At 48.2% G+C, this 22,652-nt stretch overlaps 1 protein-coding gene across 3 annotated transcripts in view; it reads right to left on the reverse strand.

The window, feature by feature from the left end:
• DUSP29 (dual specificity phosphatase 29) overlaps positions 1–22,652 on the reverse strand; it is a gene marked incomplete at its 5' end in the record, with an annotated part of 38,308 nt that continues 15,656 nt past the window's right edge. The window contains 2 exons of one of the 3 annotated variants that reach the window (XM_082673138.1): positions 1–3,857; positions 12,850–13,121. In XM_082673138.1, coding sequence (XP_082529264.1) covers positions 3,628–3,857; positions 12,850–13,121 — 502 coding nt within the window. In that variant the 3' untranslated portion in view covers positions 1–3,627. Of the gene's footprint in view, positions 3,858–9,451; positions 9,653–12,849; positions 13,122–22,652 lie in introns of those variants that run through there. The other 2 variants (XM_082673139.1, XM_082673140.1) reach the window with 2 other exon arrangements.

Here is a 22,652-nt window from a genome sequence, read left to right on the forward strand (position 1 = left end):
CAAGTCGTGCCTACCCAGGTGTGAAGGCATCGGCTTTCCTCGCAAACATTACGTGTTAGAAACAATGGCTCACAAATAGTATCACAAAAATAATGACTCACAAACATCCACCCTATGTAGGAAATGGGGCAGTTTCTCCAATTTACACATGAGGGGATTGAGGCTCAAACAAGCTAACCTAATTGCCCAAACACACTCAGCTGACATCTGTGAGCAGAAACAAACTTGGTTCTCTCCAAATCGCAGCCCTTTGTCCTAGAACACTTCCCTCTGGGAAAAAGCCCTAACTTGTCATCTCTCTGAGTTAAAGGCATAGGTAACAAATACATGATGCTTTTAAAACTGTTAGGTGCTCTACATATATAGGTCACTTTGTTGTTACAAGCAGTCCTGGTTTACAGTACAAGTACTGTTATATTCTGAAGCAGGACCTTCAATTTCTCGGTACCCACACTCCTGGTCTTCCTTCCCCCTCCTCCATCTTCTTTCCTGGATCTGCCTCCCAACAAACAAACACTCAGGCCTGGGGCTCCCTCTCTGTTTTCTCTCATTATCTCACCCAGTACAATGACTTCCAACACCACCTCTATGCAGATAATGCCCAGGATTATGTCTCTAGTAGTGGACCTTCCTTTGAGCTCTCTCTAGATTCAAGGTGAAATGACATGGGACGCCTTTTGTATGCCTCAGACATGATATAACTGGTGATGTCCAACCCCCTACCCCCATTTCTGGCCCTGTCAACCCCATCTCAGTATTAAGGCACCACCAAGAAACCGAATCACTATCTTCTAATTCTCTCGCCCCTCCCAGCAGGTTCTGTGTATTCCCCAAGATAATTCCAAAATAATCTTGAATACTAGTCCCCTGGCACTAGCTTAGTCCAGACCATCTTCCTCCTTCCTGTCAACAGCTCCACAACCTCCTTACTGGTTGCCTCCTCCCTGCAGTCCATTCTCTCTACTTCAGTCAGGGTGATATTTTTTTCTTTCCAGAGTGATCTTCTTAAAACATAGATCAGACCATTCTGCTGCTTAAAATTCATCGGTGGTTCTTATTTGTACTTGGAATAAAGTCCAATCTCTCTACCCTTCTGCGTCCACCTGCCCTCTCACCCACAAGCTCCAGCTTCACGGATGGGCAGCTCCTGAAACACACCACCTCGGGTTAGAAACACATCTCTTTGCCACTTTGGTGCCACTTCACCTGTGCTGTTCCTCAGCCTAGAATGTTCCCTCCCCATTTTGCAGGTGCTCTCCTTCAAGTCTCACTCATCCCATCCGCTCAGGTCTTCTTCAACCACCTCGTCTAAAGTGGGTTTTTCCCCATCCCATCCCCATGCTTCTCCACCTCAGTACCTGCTTCCCTCATTCCACTTTATCACAGCATACATTTTTGCATTGGCCTCCTAACCCAAATTTTAGCATGTGGTAGGTTCTCAAATACTTGTTGACCAAAGGAATAGTTTATTTCTGAAGAATTTAAATGCTTTTGCAAAAACTGTTCCTTGGATTTCCCTGGTGGTTCAGTGGTTAAGAATCTGCCTGCCAATGCAGGGGACACGGGTTCGAGCCCTGGTCTGGGAAGATCCCACATGCCGCGGAGCAACTAAGCCCGTGCACCACAACTACTGAGCCTACGCTCTAGAGCCCGCAAGCCACAACTACTGAAGCCCATGCACCTAGAGCCTGTGCTCCACAACAAGAGAAGCAACTGAAATGAGAAGGCCATGCGCCGCAACGAAGAGTAGCCCCCACTCGCCGCAACTAGAGAAAGCCCACGTGCAGCAGCGAAGACCCAACACAGCCAAAAATAAATACATTTATTAAAAAAACAAAAAACTTCTGTTCCTCCTTTCCCCTACCCCTGGCTCCCATCTTAAAGAGACCAGACCTCCAACTTCTGCTTTCCTTAGCAGGACTTACAGCCCCACAAAGAGGTGGGAACGTGTGGGAAGGTTGGAGAGAGAACACCGAAAGAGCACTCCAGGAACACCAGCACTGGACCTGTCCTTCCCACATACGGATTCATTTAAATGTAAATACTTCATTATGATGGATAAAAGTTAACATTTTATTAAAATGGAAATCTTTCTTTCTGGATAAGTAATAGATCAGACCTAGGAGATAACTGAGTTTAGAGGGGGCTATTGGGATCCTACGATGGGAAGGTCTAGGTAGGGGCCACTAGAATCCCTTTTGGTCTACATCTCTTTCCCAAAAGCCTGTGTATATGGTTCCCCTTACACCCAAATCTGAGTCATTATAAGGACCCATTATGGGCCAAGGTGACCATCCCAGAGCAGATACTAGCAGTCCCAGGAAGCCCTACCAGCCACAGGGGCCCAGGCCACAGGTCCTCCTCTCTGGCACAAAAGCAGGGCAGCCGCCCTAAGGTTACAGGGTGACCCTCGGGTGGCTTTACAAAGCTGCTGAGCCCCTAGTGGGCCCCTTTTCCTGTTTTCCCCGTAGGCCTTTATCAGGCAGTTGTGATTTCTGGTCCTGGACTGCTGGCATCTCCATCAGCATCTCTCTCTGGGTTCTGTCTGGTTTCCAGCTCCTGGTTCTAGAAGCCAGCTCTCCCCGCTTGGTGCCAGCTGCTGTTTTCTCCTCGAGAATGAGAATCACGCCATCATGGTGAATGGCTTAGCTCTCAGGGGCGGGGGCATCTCCACACCTGAGCTCACCCCGCTGCCTGGTTCTCTCATTCCAGGGCAAACACATTTGCAAATACTTTCTTCGGGGACTGAAAACAAGCTCATGTTGCTTTGACTAGAATCAAAGCAAAAGAAGCTTCCCCAAGTTCCGGTCCCCCAAAGATTGTCTCCTTCCAAAATTATAAAGTCAAACTCTTGTTCAAATTTACCAGAATTTGTTGAATTTTTCTGGGTAGTGGCGCCTCTGGCTAAGATTCTGAACAGCCCTGGCTCCCTAAGGAAGGTAGGGGAGCCCAAAGCGGGCGGCCTCTGTGCAGGGGACCGCCACTCCCTACCCCTACCAGATGAATTGCTCTCTGCCTCTTCCACAGAGCAGCATCTATGGATGGTGACCTGAGCCTGGGGATTCCATCGAAAGGAAGATGCAGGAGCCGCCGGTAAGGAAATGCGCGTCCTCCCCATGCCCACCCCCTACCCCAGACAGCCGACTGACTAACAAGCGGTGCAAACTCTCCTGTAACAGCTCTCGCAGGCACTTTTCTGTGGTTAGAAAATAAAGTTATATTTTTAAATTATTTTTAAAGAATGTGACTTTCAGACAAAGCCAAATATTTAATCAGCACAATGTCTACGCACCTTTAAATCCTTTTCCGCATCCGTCTTACCAACAACAACAAAAACAAACAAAAAAAAAAAAACAGAAAAACGGCGCATGCGTGCTCACTTGTAGCCAGTGCCTCTGGGAAGCCCGTCTGCCCCATTTTGCTGTGAAGCCAAGTGCTGGCCTCCTACCGGAGGCCGCTATGAATTACCCGCTCTGTTCACCGGCCCCTGGGAAGTTTAAGATTGTTCGGAAGGAGTCAAGCTTTGGTTTCACGTCCCTTCTCTGTGACAAAGGAAGTCACAGGCCAGAGCTATTTTCAACCTTGCCCCTTCATTCCCGAGTATCCTGCTCACCCCGTGAGGGGGCCTTACAGCTCCACACCGTCCGCGCCGCGCCGGGCCTGTCGCCTCTGCTGCACCAGTTGCTTGTCCAGTTCCCGGAGCTGCTTCAGAAAGCCCCGGTTGGGTAGGACACAACGGTTCTTGGCCACTTGTTGGATGGCGTCCACCAGGGTCATGTTCCTGTGGATCATCAGGTAGGCCAGGACGAGAGTCGCCGACCGGCTGCGGCCCATGGCGCAGTGAACCAGGATCTTATCTGCAGTGGAGTGGGGAGAAGAAACACCTGCGTTGTAGGGGCAGGGTGGCCTGGAGGGTGGGGCATAGGTGTGAGGCTCACGCAGAGCCAGCTCAGATCCTGACTCTCCCACTATTGTAGGACCCTGGGCAGGTTACTGAGTGGCTGGGAGGCCCAGCTTCCCCATTTGTACAATGGGGATACTGTCAGTATCCTCTTCATTAGGGTCGGTGTGAAGGCAATTGGTGCAAAGCAACTTGGTACACTGCTTGGTGCATATTAAAGGTTCAATAAGTCACAGATGTTATAATTGTTGCCTCGGTGAGGAGGAGGTGGGATTGAAACTGATGCTTCCCACCTGCCAAAGCACCTCCAAGGGAGAGCCTTATGAGTTTTTTTTTTAACGCTCACTTTTAATTTATTATATTTATAATATATTCATATTATTTATTTACTTAATGCTTACTTAGTTTGAATAGGGCAGCCACTAGGGTTCGGATTTCAAAAGGTATAAAATGATGGCATTGAAAAGCCTCCCTCGCACCCACCTCCTCAGTTCCCCAAAGCAACAAGTATTACCAGTTTCTTCTAACGGAGAATTATCTGTGCATATACATAGCAAGAACATATTTTTTCTCTTCTTTTCTTGCCCAAAAGGTAGCAAGCTTTACAAACTTTTCTATCCCTTGCTTCTTCCATTTAACAATATATCTTGGAGACCTTTGTATATCAGTCTCTGAAGAGTTCTCTCTTTGTTATTTTTTTCTTGTGGCTGCACAGAGTTCCTCTGTATGGATGAACCATAATCCACTTTGAACAGGATGCATTCCATCCCGTCCACGGCTGCAGGTGGATTGTGGAGGAGTGCAGGCTTTCTGCACCATTTGCAGTGCTGCTGCATTTGACCTCGGATAAGGAGAGAGCACCCACAGTCCCAAAGGGCCCTTTGAGGGGCCGAGACAGAGGGTGCAGTCTGCTTGCCGTGGAGTCTATGAGCATTCACGTGGCCTCAGGAGCCTGCAGAGCTCTGGCCTTCTCTCTTGCAGTCCTGGGTTCGAGATCGGTTCTGCTACTAACCACCTGGGTGTGGGGTAAGCCACTCAGCCTGTGGCGCCTCTACTTCCTCAGCTGTCAAAAGGGGCAGCAACCTCAGATCAGCTGTGAGCAAAGCCAATTCAGTAAAAATCACACGGTCAGATTTTTTAAAAATTAGAATAGTTTTATTGTGTCATGTGGTATAACCAGGGGATGAATAGTCTTACAGCTTAGGTGACCAAATTGTCATCTAGATCAGCGGTTCTCTAAGCATGAGCCAAGACCCTGGGGGTTCCCAAGGTACTCTGAGGAGATCTGTGGAGTTAACATTATTTTCAAAATAGTACTGCGGCGATGTTTGTCTCTTCCACTGTTTTGACATTTGCACTGATGGTACAAAGGCAGTGGTGGGAAGAACTGCTGGTGCCTTAGCGTGAATTATGGCAGGGACACTGAACTGTAGTAGTAATCGTTGCATTCACCACCAAGCACTCTTGGGGAAAAAACAAGCCAATTTCCTTTAAGAATATCTTTGATGAAGCAGTAAAAATTAATTTTATCGAATTTCAGCCCTTGGTTACACTTCTTAATATTCTGTGTGATGAAATGGGACGTGTACATAAAGCACTCTGGCTGCATACCGAAGTACGATTGTTATCTCAAGGAAAAGCTTATGGGAGATTGAGTTGCAAGCTGAATTAGCCACTGTTTCATGAAACACCATTTTTACTTAAAAGAGTAAATGACAGAAAAACCATGGTAATTCAAACGGGTATTTGGCAGACTTTTTCTCGAAGGTGAACAAAGTGAGCCTGTCACATCAAAGAAAACAATTGAGAGTATCCGTTGCCAGTGATAAAATGCAAGCTTTCAAGCAAAAATTAGAATTTTGGAAAACTTGTATCTACTGTGAGATTGACAGTTTCACAATACTCTTAAGATTTTTCTGTTAAGATCGGCAGTCATATTAACAAATGTATCTTCTGACAATGTACAGTGAAAGTGTCAACATTTGGAAGATCTGCATAACTTAGTGAACAAGATTTTCCACATAACCAATGTGAGATATTACAAAATCATGTGTGGGTAAAAAATCCATTCAAAATGCAAGAGAGACCAATGGATTTTCATGTAACAGTACGAAGTTTATAGGTATGGTTTCAGATTCCACATCACAACTCACCTTTAAGACGCTATCACTTGTCAAGTTTTGGTGTAGTATCAAAGAGGAATATCCACAGTTTTCTGAAAAGGCTGTTAACATAGCCCTTCCTTCTCCAGCTATATATCTGAGTAAGGCTGGATTTTCTCCATATACTTCCACCAAAACACCATATCACAACAGACTGAATGCAGAAGCAGATATAAAAACCCACCTGGATTCTCATAAGCCTAACATCAAAGAGATTTGCAAAAATGTAAAATAATGCCGTGCTTCTCCATACTTTATTTTGGAAAATATAATTTTTTTCATAAAAATATGTTAATATGCAGTGGGTTCACTTTATTAGTTTTAAATAAATATTTTTACAATTTTCAGTTCTTATTTCTAATAGAGTAGATATTGATAGATCTACCCTACATAAATGCTCTTTGAGGCCTTCAGTAATTTTCAGGAGTGTGAAAGGGATCTGAGACCATAAAGTTTGAGAACTGGAAGATCTAGAAGCATCTCCACACTGGACTTCCCTGGTGGTCCAGTGGTTAAGAATCCCCCTGCCAGTGCAGGAGACATGGGTTTGAGCCCTGGTCTGGGAAGATCCCACATACCACAGGGCAACTAAGCCGGTGCACCACAACTACTGAGCCCATGCTCTAGAGCCCGTGAGCCACAACTACTGAAGCCCGTGCGCCTAGAGCCCGTGCTCCGCAACAAGAGAAGCCATCGCAGTGAGAAGCCCATGCACCACAACGAAGAGTAGCTCCCGCTCGCCACGACTACACAACTAGAGAAAGCCCTCCACAAGAAAAAAGCTCCCTTCCGCCACTATCATGGCAACAGCTGGGCCGAATGAGAAATCACCATGAGAAGCAGCTTTCCATCCTTCAGGCCTCCATTTGGTGGCACTCGAGCTCACAAAGCACCTCAACATGTTTTATCTCATTTCATCCTTAATACAACCATCAAGATTTCATCATCCGCATCCCTGCTTTACAGATGGGGAAAGAGTCGAGGCGAAATGACTGCTAGAGGTCACCCAGAAAGATGGTGCCATCTCCAGAAATAGTTCAAAGCAACTTGTTATTGAGACCCTACTGTGTGGTGGCTACTTGCTGCTGTGCTCTGGGGACAGAAAAAGTAATGAGATTAGCGTCTCTGGCTGTCCCCAGCACTGCCACCACTGCCATCCCAGTGGCGGCCCTCTCCTGTGGTTCTGGGATCCCTTTGCTGGGGTCAAGCTGGCTGGGGCACCTTGAGCTGTGTGACCCCAGTGCTGTCTCTGTTCCTGATTCTTATGCCTGAGGCCTGGAAGGATGACCAAGGAGACACTCACGGACATCACCGGGTTTATGGAGCACCAGCAGGAGATGAGCTTGGCAAAGAACACTTCTGAATGGACGTGGCTCCCCGTGTCCCTCTCACCTCCACTCCCCACCTGCCTCATGGGACCAAGCCCAGGACAGCGGTGATGGTCAGCAACCGTGGCAGCATGAGCCGTGCAGATGGGCCCGATACCAGGCACCAGGATTCTCTTTCCCCACCCACCCCAGCTGGAGAGGCCTGCACACCCTGCCCTATGGTAAGGACCCTGCTGGTGGCCTTTCCGCACACACAGTGCTGACACAGAAGGCGCCCATAAAGAACTGTTAATTTTATCACGATTCGTTTCCACGCATCTCCACAGGCTAACCATGCAGGCCTCCAATCCCCATCACTGAGCTGCAAGAGTGTGGCTGCCTTTTCCCCCCGTGCACCTGGGCCAGAAAGGCCAGAGGGCGAGAAGCAGGGCGGCTTCTTCAGTGCTGGGTGGGGTTTGGGGGCGGCTGGCCCAGCTCATGGACATGACTGTCCTCCTGGACTGGAACATCTACCTCTGGCATTCTAATCCCCACAGACTGTTCCAGAGGCTGCCTGGCCCCTTGCCAGCTCTGCTGATAACTAAAGCGTTTCTTCCTCCCCTGGCAAAAAGGGTAATTCTTTCTGTCATGACTAAAGACTTGAAACAGACGAAAGCTGTAGTTCATTAAGTCTTTAGGGAGCCTGAAGTCTGTTAAGTGGGAGGGGGAGGGGAGAGAGAGGGGGAAGGGGATGGGGGTCCTCCGCTCCAGCAGAAGGTCCTCCCGGCTGAACTTTGCTTTCACGACAGCAGCACTAATGCTGTCAGCCGTGTGAGCTTGGTGGGCCTCCTAGGGTAGAGGACCCGTCCCCAGACTCTCAGGGCACTGCTCCCTCTTTGCTGTGTGGCTCTGCTAAGCACCACCCTTTGGGGCCCAGCGTTGGATGGTGAGAAACTGCTCTCAGGAGAGTTCGGGAGACATGCAAGGAAGGCTGCATTCAGCCTGTTCACAGCATGGTCCATACCAGAGGAAGCCGAAGGGAGCATTGTCAGGCTTGGCATTTTCTAGGTCAGTGGCTTTCACACTTTTTTGTGTGACAACCGCCTCCCGCCCCCCGCAAATCATAAAATTCACAGCTAACAAGTACATGGGTTCAGCCTACCCCATATCTTCCAAGCACTTTATATGTTCGTTGTAGTCGGTCCTCAGAACAACCTGATGAGGTAGATGAAATTAGTATCCCTGTTTTATCGAGGAGGTAGCTGAAGTGCAGAGAAGCCATGTGTCTGAGTCACACAGCTGGGAAGTGGCAGGACTATGATTCAAGCCCAGGCCACTGAAGCCAGAGGACTTAGATGTTAAGGGGGCTTCACAGGTACGTGTGTATCAGACAAGACTTTCACAAACAATTTGTGCTTTTTTTACATGCAGTGTACACTGAGGTCTTCTATTCTTTCCTAATCTTTTCAATTTTTTTTTTAAAGAAATCCTAGTCAAAGCCACGAAATTGATTTTATAACCCACTGATAGGCCACAATTTATGTTTGAAAAATGATGGTTTCAATTAAATATTTCTCCTTTGGCCTTCACCAAAAGGTGAATTCCCACAATCTTATGAAGAAAAGCCAAATCCAGAACCTCTACTGTTTACCTAATGGCACGTTTTCACTGGCAACCAGAAGGTGGGCCTCTGTCACTCAAATCAGACGTATAGGCTAAGCCTGTTATCACCAACCACCCCCCTGACTTCCTTGGTTTGTGTGGGATGCCCTTTGTCTCCCACTCACTACCTTGGAACCTGCAAAAGCAGAGTTCCTACTTCTCCCAAAATAGTTCTGCACACATGGAAGTCCTCAGAAAAAGGATGCATGGCATGTTTTAGAACTGCCAGGGGGCAGGCTTGTATGTGCTGCAGTGGGTCAGGATACCCTTAAAATACCCTGAAAATCTGGTCTGATTAAAGCTCAGAAGCGCCGGAGAAACAGCCTCTTGCTCAAACACAGACTTCATTTATTTCTTCAAACCTACCGTATCCATAATAGATTGTAAGATGGCTTCCAAAGCAGCCTGTGGACTGTTTGTTCAAGTAAAAGAAAGAATAAAAGGAGAGTGGTGATACTAAAATCTGATCTTTAGAGCCGCATGGTATCCGCCCTGGGATTTCTTAGAAGATTTCATTAAATTAAAACCACAGTAACTCAGCTCTGAGGATGCTGTGCCAGGAGCAGTGAAGGCAGTCCAAATGGGGCTCCCGAGGCAGTATGTTGTCCGTACTTCTTTTTCTGATGAAGAAGGACAAGTTCAGTTGTTTTAGATCCTATAACCAGCTGGAATGTCTCACCTTCCATGATATTGGGTGACCTCTTATACAGCAAAGTCACCAGATGCTCAAAATAAGGACAAAGGACTCTTCCGTGAGACCTGAGTGACAGAAGCGATGCCCGTTGGCCCCTGATTAACTCTGTGACCCTCAGCACATCAGCTGGCTTCTCTGGGTCTCTGTTTCCCCAGCTCTCAGGGCAGAACACTGGACTAGATTATCTCTAAGATTTCTCAAGAGTGTCTGAGGTTGCCTGGGGAGTTCTTTCGGAAGGGTCAGATCAGGGTAGGGCAGACACAGGGGTGGGCCCCATGTGGCAGATTACAGACCACAGGTACAGCTCTGCAGCACCACAAGGGATGCTTTTCAAAAAGAGGGAACGAGACTGGCTGTGAGGAGCCGTGGTGGGAAACGCTATACACTAAGCTGAAGCTAGCCAAGGAAGAACAGGAAAGACAGAGCGAGGAAAAGGACATGTCTTTGCCTTTTGGCCAGACTGTCCATCAACACCTCTTACATCGAGAGTATAATAAGGAATATACGAGTGCGTCTGGCTCCTAAAATGCTACAGGAGTGTCCCGTGGTTTTCCAGGGAGTGACTAGACCCGTCCAGGCTGCCTACTGCCTGTGCCATACATGCTGAGCACACGCCATCTCCACGTATGGAGTCTCTGACAATGCTGACGAGCTTTTTATTTTGTTACTCTGACTACTCAGGGCACAGGTTACAAACTGATGGCCACTGGGTTTCTTTTGTCTGGGCTGTGCCGCGTTTTAAGAGATTTTCAATTTGTTGCCAACACTTAAAATTTGAGCAATTTTACGTTAAAATCCAGATTGGAGACTTTTCATGAAAAGTCAGATCTACCACATTGGCACTGATTCTCACAAGACAATCATTGGTTGGGACTGAGTAGCAGCTGTCCCCTTTGGAGGGGATATGGGGCTCTCAGCTCAGCCACAATCACCCTCTCCCCTCACCCCGCGGCCACACGCAGCCAGCGTCATCCATTTATGGCCTCTGCCTGGTCCTGAAGGGTTGGGGTTTGAGCCCTCAGCTTGAGGAATTCTTTAGATATGCAAATACAAAGGGCACAGAGAAGGGAGTCTGGCCTCCCACTGGCAACAGGGTCCTGTCCTGCTTCCCATCCCTAGCCAGCTGGGCGAGGCCCACACTCCCTGCATGTCCTCTGACCTGTGGATGTGCTTTTCCCTCTTGACTGTTTCTCGGCTAGGTGCTTGCGACCACCCGGTCTACCCGTCACGACCCACACCAGCCTGACATCTCCACATCGATGCTCTGAGATCTGTCCAGGCCTAAACATATGACCCCAAAGCCCATTCTTTCCTAATCCGGCAGTGGGGGCAGACTCTAAAATGGCATGCCAGGACCCCGGCAGGCTGTCCTCTGCGTGTATCATACCACTGTAGTTCAAAGTTGGAATGTCTTTTTTTCATTTTTTTTTTTACCCCCTCTGGGGGTTGGAAACTTTATTATGATGATGTGCACGTGCTGGTGTGGTTATGTGCTTCGTGGTGCGAGACCTCTCTTTATCAAACACATCTGACAGCCTGCTGTGCACCAGGTTCTAGGCTAAGTGCTTTTTGTGGGTTACTGCTGATCCTCATTATAACCTTTCAAGGTAAATATTTTCATCACCGGATGGAGAAATCAAGGCTTAGAAATCACATTGTTGTGCAGCGTGAATTTGAATGCAGCCTCGTCTTCTCCAAAGCCTTCCAGGCCCCTTGCATTAAGGGGATGGTTGAAGATATAGTAACGGCAAGTTGAGCACATTAAACAGAATCGGAAGGATCGTGCGGTGGTAGCTTTTTGTTTTTTCATGTCAAATATGTTTTCAGTTAACTTCAAATACTGTGAGGCGAATTTCACCTTATGGTGATGAGTCAGAGTCCAGTTGCTTTTTTGATCCTGCTTGGAAACCCAGAATGTGCCTAACTCAAAAGATGGTCCATAAATAGACTCATAAAAAGGATGACTTTGAAATGAGGTATCCCCTAAGACAAGAACTTCAGCTCTGTGGGGTTTTTTTTTTTTTTTTCCTTCCCTCTGTCATAGCCTTCTGAGCCAAAATAAAGACACACTCTGGGACTGTCCAGCAGACGTGGCCTAGGCCCAGCTGCAGGTTGCAGTTCCTGAAACAGGCCCGTTGGTCAGTCACTGAGTCTTGTAATCCCAACCACTTGTGGTAAGAAAGGCCTTTAGTAGCTGTATACCCTGAATTATGTGATGGCCCCATAAAAGGGTGTGACACGTGGGGCTGAAGTCAGAGCACAGATCAGGGAGTTGAAGTCCCTCTGGCCTCTGTGGAATGTCACTGAGATACATCCTGCGGTAATCACGGCATATTGGCTCAGCCAGATACATACCTACACTGTGCCCTTCTCTCCAGAGTAGCCTTGTAGACTTTACCTGGATTAGGGCCGCTAAAACTGCATTTTGGCTACGAGGACTAGTACTGTGATTTAAAAGACGGTTAATTAACTTTGGGAAACTTGGACATCATAAGTGTAAAACTCAGATTCTCAAATATAGTTTGCCACTTAGAAAGAATAGGTTGTCAGCTTTCTACAGGAGGGTTCACTAGACTGAATATGACTAGGGTGGGAGGATGAGGGAGGCAGGTATGAACTTGGTTGGCTGGCAGGAGAATCTGGAGTCTCCCCTAGATTCCCACTCAAGTCAGCTCCCGGAGGGTTTTCGAGCATCGAGGCCCTTGGCTATTAGTCTGGTCTGGACCCAGGTACAATTAGCACCTTGGCAGCATCCCACCGTTGAGGGCTCCCAACCACCCCTGGCGTTCAAAAGATGGCTGCTGTGCCTCAGGGAAGACAGATTCAGGCCAAAGGCCTCTCCTCTGAGCCCTCCTGATTCTGATTTCCCATAGCGGCACCTAAGGGCCAGACCCCAGCAGCAGCAAGCTCAGTGGTGCTCACAGCCTCCAGGGGAGCAGACATTTCCAGCAACCCTGGCAGGGTGGGATTTGCAAGGGGAGCTTACTTAAAGTGTGCAGATGCCTCTTCCCACCAGGCTGAGGGGCGGGGCCTCAGGCTGGGGGTGGGGCCTCGGGCTGGGGCGGGGCCTTGAGGTGGCCAAGGGCTGGGGGCGGGGCCGTGCGCAGGCCGAATGTCTCTTACTGTGATCGTAGCGGAGTGCAGCATCAATGAAAGCGGCCGCTGGGTAGAAGAAGACGCTGAGGTCGAAGGTGGGCAGGTCATCGGCCTCGACACCGTGGTACTCGATGGCCATGTCGCGGTAGTAGTCGGGCCCGGTGTCTACGTTCCAGCGGCCGTGGGCCGCGTTCAGCACGTGCGTGAAGCCTGCCTTCTGCAGGCTGTAGCGGTCCAGCGCCGTCGCCCTGGGTGCGAGGGAAAGAGGCTGGTCGGCTGCGCGGAGCCTTGGCCTGGATCTGGGGGAAAGTCGGGTGCAGCCCATGGGTTTCCACTCTCGATTCCGGCTTCCAAAATAAGGCCTAGCCGTTGAAATGAAGGACTTGCCTACTCCAAGCCCTGCTCTTACTGACCCCTTGGCCACTGTGCCCTATTCTTTTGTCCATTCATTCTTTCATTCACCAAATACAGAAGAGCTTGGTGCTGGAGACCCCAGTGGTCCGCGGGAGTGGACTGTCAGCTGCCAGATCCCCTCTAAGGCCATCAGAATAACCTGTTCATCAGGCAAAGCTGAATGTAAGGGAGAGGACCACCTTCATAGAGCCTCGGGGAGACCCTTTAAAGCCGGCCCCTCCTCTGAACCCTCTGGATGTTGACAGTGTTTGGAGGTTGGGGCTCGAATGAATGGTTTCAGATGGGTCATTCAGGGAATTCCCTGACGGTCCAGTAGTTAGGACTCCACCCTTCCACTGCAGGGGCCACTGGTTCGATCCCTGTGCAGAGGAACTAAGATCCCACAAGCCAGTGTGTTGTACCCTCCCCCCAAAAAAACAAAAACTTGAAAAAAAAAATAAGATGGGTCATTCAGTGTGATGGTTTGATTGGGATCTGGCAAAATTCTTAATCTTGATGTTCAAGAGATTGGTGAACACAGTGCAAAACCTTTGCTTTGATAAGTGAATCATTGTCTACTTGGGCAAAGCACTGTTCTGAAGAGGAGAGCTGTTTGAGCAGTCTGTTACTGGAATTGATTTTAGGAAGTTCTTGAAGCCAAGAATTTCCAGGAACAAAGAGTAAAAGTCATGTTAAAGTAGGTGGCTTTGGAACATGGGGCAAAGGAAGCAGGAGTTATTTCGGCCTAGAAGGGCCAAGGGATACTTTATTGGAGAGAGGGCTTTGAGCCTGCCTTCCTACAAGTGTCAACACTTGGTGATGGAGGGGAAGAGGGAGGCAAGGGCATGCCCAAGCCAAAGAAATAGCACAACCTAAGGGATGGAGGCTGGAGATAATGAAGGGCTTCCAGGAAATGTTTATTATTTCCTGTAACCAATCATTTATCCCCAATTTAATGATTTAGAATCTATTGCGTGCCGAGCACTGTCCTGGGTACTGATGATGCAGCAATAAGCAGGTTAGTCAAGGTCCCTTGGGAAGCTTAGATTCTGATGGGGAAAGCAAATAAGTGGATAAATAATTTCAGATAGCAGTAAGAGCTGTGTAGAGTGACCGTGGTCCTGTTTTTGGTAAGGTAGTCAGGGAAGGCCCCTGCGGGGAGGTGGCATTTAAGCTAAGACTGAGGGGTGATAAGGGCCTAGGCAGGGGAAGATTTGGAGGGAAAGTGTTTCCTCCAGGCAGAGGCAACAGCAGATGCTAAGAACAGAAGGGAGACTAGTGTGGCTGTAATAGCAAAGGTAGTAGTGGTACAAGGGGAAGCTGAAAAGGGGGGCTGGTTCACGGTGGGCCCTGTAGACCATAGGGAAGAGTTTGGATTTTACTCTGAGTAATGTGGTGTGCCACGTGCCACAGAGGAGTTTAAGGAAGGGCTGAGCATTGTTTGCTTTTTTAAAGATCAGTCTGGCTGATGCATGGAGATGGGTTGGAGAGGAACATAAAATAGAAGCGGGAGCTCTGTTGGAGGCTGTCACGGTTATACAGCCAAGAGAGGAAGGTGGCTGGAGTAAGTCACAGCAGACTTGCTGATGGATGGGGAATGGGGGCAGGGAGGAGGGGACTGGTTTGGCCAGAGCATAGCATATGAGAGGAGAGATGAGAAAGGTCTGGAGAGGGAGTGTGGGATTTAACCATGGCGTGCTTGGATGTCAGGATCTGCATTTGGGCGTCAGGGAGAGCTTTTGATGGTGTTTGAGGAGGGTGATCCCATCTGAGCTTCGAGATGACGTCTCCCTCAACAGCACGAAGCCCAGTTCTACAGCTCAGGGAAGAGGTGACAAGGGTCTGGAACTGTAACAGTAGGAGGCTAAAAGTGGCAATGCGCTCCAGCTGAGGACTCATCTCAAGGCCACTGGTAAAAGGACGTGGACAGAAGTGAGCATATTGGATGCCAATGTGGATCCACACCCTGAGCGGGGAGGCTCCATGCAGTAGAAACACAAGCCATGGTCCCTCGGCCAAGGGCCCCTTGGGTATCGCTGCTTTCCTGGGGCTTTTTATTGGTCATGAGAGGAACCACAGTGGAGTCCAGTGTTTGGAAGACCTGAACACAGGCCTTGAGCTTTTAGAAACATGTGCAAACAGCCCATGGGAACTGAGGCGTGGGGAGATGGGGAGTTCCACCAAGCCCTGCAGCTGGCTTTTAGGGCTGCCATCCTGACTACGAAACCCATTCTGCTTTCAATTTTTCCTCAGAAAGGTCTGTTTTTCATTTTTCTCCTCATCCCAAAGTATGTATACAACAAACATTATGCTTTGGGGACATAGATCTGCGCTCAATTAAAGCCTCCACTAATGCAGTCCATCTTGCTGAGTAGCAATCAACCTTACTTTGAGGTTGAGCTCAGTGGAAAAATTAAAATTAACTGTCCTTGACAGGAAGTTCCTACCCACCATAAAGACTGGTCTCGCTGGGTTCTGCAGCTGGGTTTCAACATAATCAACTGGTGGTAACAGTTTGCACTTTGCTGCTTTGGGGGTCAAGGATCAGGGTAGATATGCAACAAGACTCATTGCATGACACCTCTACATTCACCGCGCCGCCCCACCAGAGCTGGTTTTGACTGTGTCTGAGGGAGAGAAAGGGGCTCATGCGGAGGATTAGACCTGGTGGGTATCCTGAAGCCCATTGCAGGTTTTCGGGCTCTGTGGCTACCTGGGCCCGGAAGGGGAGGTGGCGTCCTCACACACCCCTCGGGAGATTTCCCCCAGCTTGGCTTACTTAGAGTCCAGTTGAGGGCTCTGGGTGGTATCCACGGCAGGATGGGGATTTGCAAATACACAGAGTGACTCTCAGTAGACAGTGGCTGTTTGGGAGGCAGATCCCCAGTTGGCCCAGACACCTAGCTCATCTATCACTGGGAGTGGGGTAGGGTCGAAGGGTGCTGCCTGGTGCTGCGTTGTTTAATTTTCTTAAATTTCAGGGCCACCTGCTCAGATATGTGGGAAAGACTAAGAAATGTGCCTCTGCTGAAGGAGAAAAGCTTAGAAGAAAAACAGGGTTAAGAAATTACTTCAAGGATTTAGGTGATTCAGGAGCCTAAACATCAGTTTCTGGTTGTTTAAGAAAAATCTTAGGTGTAAGTAATCTATTGAGGACATGGGGGCAGGAGAGGGTAAGCTGGGACGATGTGAGAGAGTGGCATGGACATATATACACTACCAAATGTAAAATAGTTAGCTAGTGGGAAGCAGCCACATAGCACAGGGAGATCAGATCGGTGCTTTGTGACCACCTAGAGGGGTGGGATAGGGAGGGTGGGAGGGAGACGCAAGAGGGAGGGGATATGGGGATATAAGTATACATATAGCTGATTCACTTTGTGAAACAGCAGAAACTAACACAACAATGTAAAGCAATTACACTCCAATAAAGATATTAAAGAATTAAAGTATGTCATTTAATTACAAAAATAACACACGTTCTATGCAGAATGTGGAAAACATATTCCCTCCCACACACACACGAAACACCTGTATTTCTACTCCCTAGAGATAAAGACTATTTGCCTTTTGATATAAGATCTTCCAGTTGTAAGCAGAAACTAACACACCATTGTAAAGCAATTATACTCCAATAAAGATGTTAAAAAAAAAAAAAGATCTTCCAGTTGTTTTTCCATGAATAGATTTGTATATTTTATATAAAGGTTGGGGTGGGGGTTACAATACTATATACAATACTATATATACAGTTTCCAAAACTTTGCATGGTGATATATTGTAAACTCTTTTTTTGGAAGCATTTTTTAAAGTTTATTTTATTTATTTATTTTTGGCTGCGTTGGGTCTTCGTTGTGCGCGCGGGCTTTCTCTAGTTGCGGTGAGCAGAGACTTCTTTTGTTGCAGAGCACGGGCTCTAGGCGCACGGGCTTCAGTAGTTGTGGTACACAAGCTCAGTAGTTGTGGCTCGCGGGCTCTAGAGCTCAGGCTCAGTAGCTGTGGTGCACAGGCTTAGTTGCTCCACAGTATGTGAGATCTTCCTGGACCAGGGCTCAAACCCATGACCCCTGCATTGGCAGGTGGATTCTTAACCACTGCGCAACCAGGGAAGTCCCTGTAAACATCTTGTTAGGTCAACATACAGCCTTCAATAACTGCATACTATTCCATTCCATAGGTAAATCTCAATTTTATCTCACCAAGCCCCTAGCTTTGGACATTTGTGTTCTCTCTCGTCTGTCTCTCTCGTCTGTCTCTCTCCTAGAGACAGAGTGATGGGTGTTACAATGAGAAACACTGTAAACAAACAACTTGCTGTGTTTCTTTGGGCACATCTCTGTGTCCTTAGGAGAGATTTTTTCGAAGTGGAATTGCTGGTCAACAGATATGAGCATTTTAAACACAGTTGATACTCGTTACTAAATTGTCTTCCAGAAAGTTTGCTCAAATTAACATTCCGATTTTTGTTCATTTCTAATTTCATAGACCAAAAAAATCTCATTTTCATTAATTTTAGCAATGAGGCTGAACATTTTCTCCCACATTTGTTGGACTTGTACGGTTTTACTTTTGCAGAACGTTGTCACATCCCTGTTTCTGACCCAGATCTCTTTAGCTCTTCTTCCTGCCTGTGAACCTCTGGCCTCGCTCTGGATTCTGAATCTGTGTTGGAGGGCCGAGAAAGGGACTTTCTTCCTCAGAGACCTTCCCTCCCTTCCCCCTTCTCCGGCCTGGACCAGCCTCCTTTCAGCCCCTCAGAGTTCCTCCAGGAAACTTGCTTTAACCAGCGTTGAGGAGTGGCAAGTAAGAGCAGTCTCCCTGGGCAGAGCTCTTGGCATTCCACTTTTTCGGACCTCTTGGGGCCCTCCTGATTCCTAGCCTACATACCTCAGCCCCTGCCCGGAAGTCTATTTCCCACAGATGTGTGCTGTCACAGAGAGGAGGAGGGACATGCAAGTACGCATCTGTACAAGCCATCCACCAGCTGTCTTGCAGTGGGGAACCAGCTGCTTCCATGTTGCCAGGATTCTGCACTGGGCATTGATGAAAGTCCACTAAAGCTTGGGCAGTTCTCCGTACCCTCACGTCTGTGAGGACCCACTGAGTTCCCGCACCTAATCATGGACTCCTGTTCGTCCACGGCCCACATCCTGTAATCTGGCACCTTATTTATTCTGATGTGTGTGACACTTGTGGTGGCACATCAGTTCGTGGGCATGACCCTGATGGTGACCTTCTCCTTCTCTGGAGTCTTGACCACACCTACTCCTTGCAAGTGAATTTTAAAACAGCAGGCACATTTCTAGCTTTTGATCTCCCTCAATTCACCTGATATGAAGGCAAAATTCACTAGCTGTCTGGTTTTTTGCGTGTTCTTGTTACTTGCTGATGATGAAGCTGTTTGTCTGTGAGGCTCTGCAGAAAACACAGGGCTCACAGGTGTAGTTTGTAAGCTTAAACTGCTGCATGAACCAAAACAATGACCCTCTGGGACCCTCAGTTTTCTTTATTTGTTAAATAGAACCAATTACATTGGCAGTACTTTCCTTACAAGATTCTTGTAAAGTTGAGTGATGCAATATTCAAGTTTCTTTAAAAGGTTAAAAGATAAATTCCTGGGTGGGGGGCAAACAATAGGAAGATGCACGACAAAATGTTATCAGTGGTTATCTCTGGGTAACAGAATTATAGGGAATTTTAATATTCTTTTTGTCTGTGCTTTGTAAATTTTCAGTAATGAACATAACGTATATTCACTTAGTGGGTAAATCTATACCATGATTTTTATTGATGTTCTATCCTTAGTTCTCAGGAGAGACTGTTGCAAAGACATAAGGTGGTCTCGGTGTTTTTAACTCCTTAGAAATCTCTTCATCATCTTCCCCACCCCCCTAGACTCTAGACCTCCAAGGATGGAGGCTAAGAGGGGAAAGACAATGCATGGGAAGCCTGGTTTCAAGAAATGGTGTTGTATTAATCACTAGACTAGGCATTTGGCTAACCACGAAAGGAAATGGTTGACATCGCTGGGTGAAAAGCTGTCACCCAGCATGAGAAGGCCCAGCCAGGCCAGGGCCACCGCGTCTCACCCTGGGCACCTTGCCCACGACTGGTGCCCAGTTGTACCTTAGTCGCCTTCGGTACCTGGAGGCTCAGAGTCCAGGTTTTCTAGTTCTTTCAGGTGACATTCAGCATGTTAAATTGTCAACCTTGGCTGTGTTTTTGCTGCCCACCCTGGACAAGCAGGTCAAGTTTTAGCTCTACTTGGTGCCTCAAGGCTGAATTAGTCCTTTCTTTTTTGGGGGGAGAGATTGCAGCTGTCCAGGTGCACCAGTGAGAGGTCCTCTCTTGAGCTGAGGACCGTCTCAGCCATTGATTTGCCTTCATCTCACTCTCCAGCCTCTTCGACTACAGGCCAGCCCCAGAGCTGCCACTGGCTTCAGAGGCTGTCGGTCTGGTTGGGAGCAGAAAAGCAGAAAGGGTGAGCTGGAGAGGCCCCTGGCAAGTGAGCTCAGGCTGGGTGGAGCTGGCCCAGGTATTTGAAGAGTCAGGCTTTATAGGGAGGGGCTGCTGGCTGTCGATGACCCCAAAAGCCAGACCTTGGAGGCAACTGTAGTTATAATAAAAATAGGGCTCCCACCATTCAGGCAGAGGCAGAGCAGCTTCGCAGAGCCTTGGTGTTGGCTTATAGGGCTGCCTCTATCGTGAGAGGGAAGAGAGATTTCTCAATTATCCTGTTGCAACCAAGCCTTACTATGGGGAGCCTGTCCTGCCTGGGACTTTACAATCTCTTTGATGGTAGCCAGGATATTTCCCCTCCTGCTGACTACTGGAGAGAAGCAAGACAGAAAGAAAAAAGAATTTGCTCAGAAAATGGAAGATGTGAGTGAGATTAAAGTGAGAATATTTAAATTACAGAAATTTAGTGCTTTCAAGCATCCTCAAGCACTTCTGAAGCACCCATTTAGGGACTGCTGATTGATAAGAGGTGATGAATTATTCTTATCTCATCATCAATGCCGGTCCCTGGCTCTCTGGAGGGCAACCCTTGGTTAACCTAATTTGAATCTAATTTGTATGACTTAAAAGTAGTAAAACAAGTACGTGCTTGAGCCTAATAAAGCCTAATTTATTTAATAAGACATTTCTTAAAGAATTTTACTTTAGAGCTGGAAGGGACGTTGGAAATCATCCCTTTATTTTACAAATAAAGAAACTGAGTCCCAGAACAATAAGATGTTTTGCCAAAGGCCACACGGAATGGCCACCCACACTGGAGGCTTGAACTCTCTGCCCCGAATCCTGCTGGAGGGCTTTCGCTCTACTCCACACTGTCCCCAAGGTTCCCACTTGCAGATTCAGACCGCCTACCAAGTTGTAGGAAATGGGTGGGAGAGGGTGGCTGTGCTTTGAGCCCTTGAGCAAGGAAGACTTCCCCACGAGGCCACCAAAAGGTAGCTGCCTGGCCTGCACTGACCCCCACCGCTGACCCAGCACATTTCACACCAGCCACATCCCTCTGTCAGTGGCCTCTTCTCGCCAGGCTGTGGTGATGGTGGAGTGGGTGGGAGGATGGGGGGGACATCTCTGCTCTCCTCAGGCTGGTAAGCAACAGACACTTGGAGTCACCAGGCATCCCATTTGGTGATCCCCTTGGAATAAGCTGAGATTGAGAAAATGCTTTAGACGTTCTGAAACCCACAAGCGTGTGAGGCTTTGATGTGGTACTGCCCCCTCAGGCCTTAGGCCACCCGGGTCCCTGGAAGGCCGGGACAGCATCCATGGAGGGAGTAGGCTGGAGAAGGCCCATTAAGAGGGACTTCCTTCCTTCCAAGCTGGCCTTGGGTTCATGATAGCATCTCCTGGGAGAAATTTGACCAGGGGTGTTTTCTGTCCCAAGGCTGCCCTTAGCAGAGGAACGCTGAGTGGCAAAGTGTAGTGACTGTTCTTTACCTCCGTCTCACACTGTGAGTTGGATTTCCAGAAGCTGCCTGATCTCTAATAGTTCACACACAGTGGGTGTGCCAGGAACTGTGCTGAGAATCAGATGTATTAACCCATTGAATCCACATCTTCTAGGTGAAGAAACTGAAGCTCCGAAAGCTTGAGTGACTTGCCCAAGGCCACGTGGGAACCAGTAATTTGACCCAGACGTTGTGGCTCCAGAGCAGATGCCCAGCCATTCTGTGCTTGAGGAGAGAGGAGTGGGGAAAGAGTGAGCTGCTTCTTGGGGGTCAGTCTGGTGCCCAGCAGGTCCCAGGCATCGTTGGTCTAGACTTCAGGAGCAGCCGGTGGCGCTAGCTGCCTCAGGACACCCATTCTCACTCCTGGATCCTAACCACCTTAACTTTCAGATCCTTGGCTTTTAAGGATCTTAGGCGCTTTTAGGGAAGGAAACACTCAACCTAAATGCAAATATCAAATTAAAACTGAGGCTTCGTGCATGAGGAGCCAGCTATGAGCATTTCACTGCTCTGGCCAATACCTACAAAGAGACGGAGAGACGCGGGCAGCTGTGCCTGCTTTCAGCCAGGCTGTAACCTTGGTGTGGTTGCGTTGATGGTGGAATTAACTTCTTTCTCAGTAAGCATCTGTGAGTCTCATTAACCTTGTTAAGTGGGTGTCAAGGAGGGACCCTGAGCAGAGATGGGGACAAGGTCAGGTGGGTGCTGACCTTGGTCCTCTCCTGGGCTGTGCACGCAGGTCACACACGCTGACTGTGGAGCCTGCCTAGACTGTGCGTGTGTGTTTGTTTGGGGGCTCAATTAGGCAGAGCTGGATTGAGTCAAAAGGGCAGTGACATTCCCTTGCTTGAAGGAAGCAAACTTATGGTCAGATGTCAAGGAAGTAAGCATATCTTATTGCGTCAAACCCTACTGTCTGTCACTCTATTACACTAGGCCATTTGTATCCTGCTCAGACACTCAGTGGCTTCCTGAATAAAGTCCCTTGGCCCTGACCTACCTTCCCAGGTTTCTTTCTCACTAAGTAGCAATAATAACAACATTTGCATTTGTCTGCTACTTCATAATTTACAAAATGCTTTCACATTCCATTATTTCTTTTAATCCTCTCAGTAACCATCTTTTGAGGCCCAGAAAGGTGAAAGGACCTACCCAAAGCCTCTGCACCTGGAGACGACTGTGGCTGTGGTACCTTGTGTGTTACCCTTTGGAATGTTTGCTGCCCATCCGGAGGGGTGTGTTACACTTTCCTGCCCCATTGTCATGAGGCTTTGGCATGGACTTGCTTTGGCCAGTGAAATGTGGGCATCAGTGTCTTGTGTCACTTCCAAGTCAGTCTGTGGTTTGCCATGTCTCTCTTTTCCCTCTGCCGGGAGCCTGACAATATCCCAGAGAGGGGCTGAGTCCTGAGTCCTGGAGTCGAGTGGAGAGACCATGGACATGTCACATGAGGGAGAAGTAAACCACTGTTCT

The sequence above is a fragment of the Grampus griseus genome (genome assembly GCF_964374135.1).
Source record: "Grampus griseus genome assembly, chromosome: 16".
In the NCBI taxonomy this organism is placed as follows: Eukaryota; Metazoa; Chordata; class Mammalia; order Artiodactyla; family Delphinidae; genus Grampus; species Grampus griseus.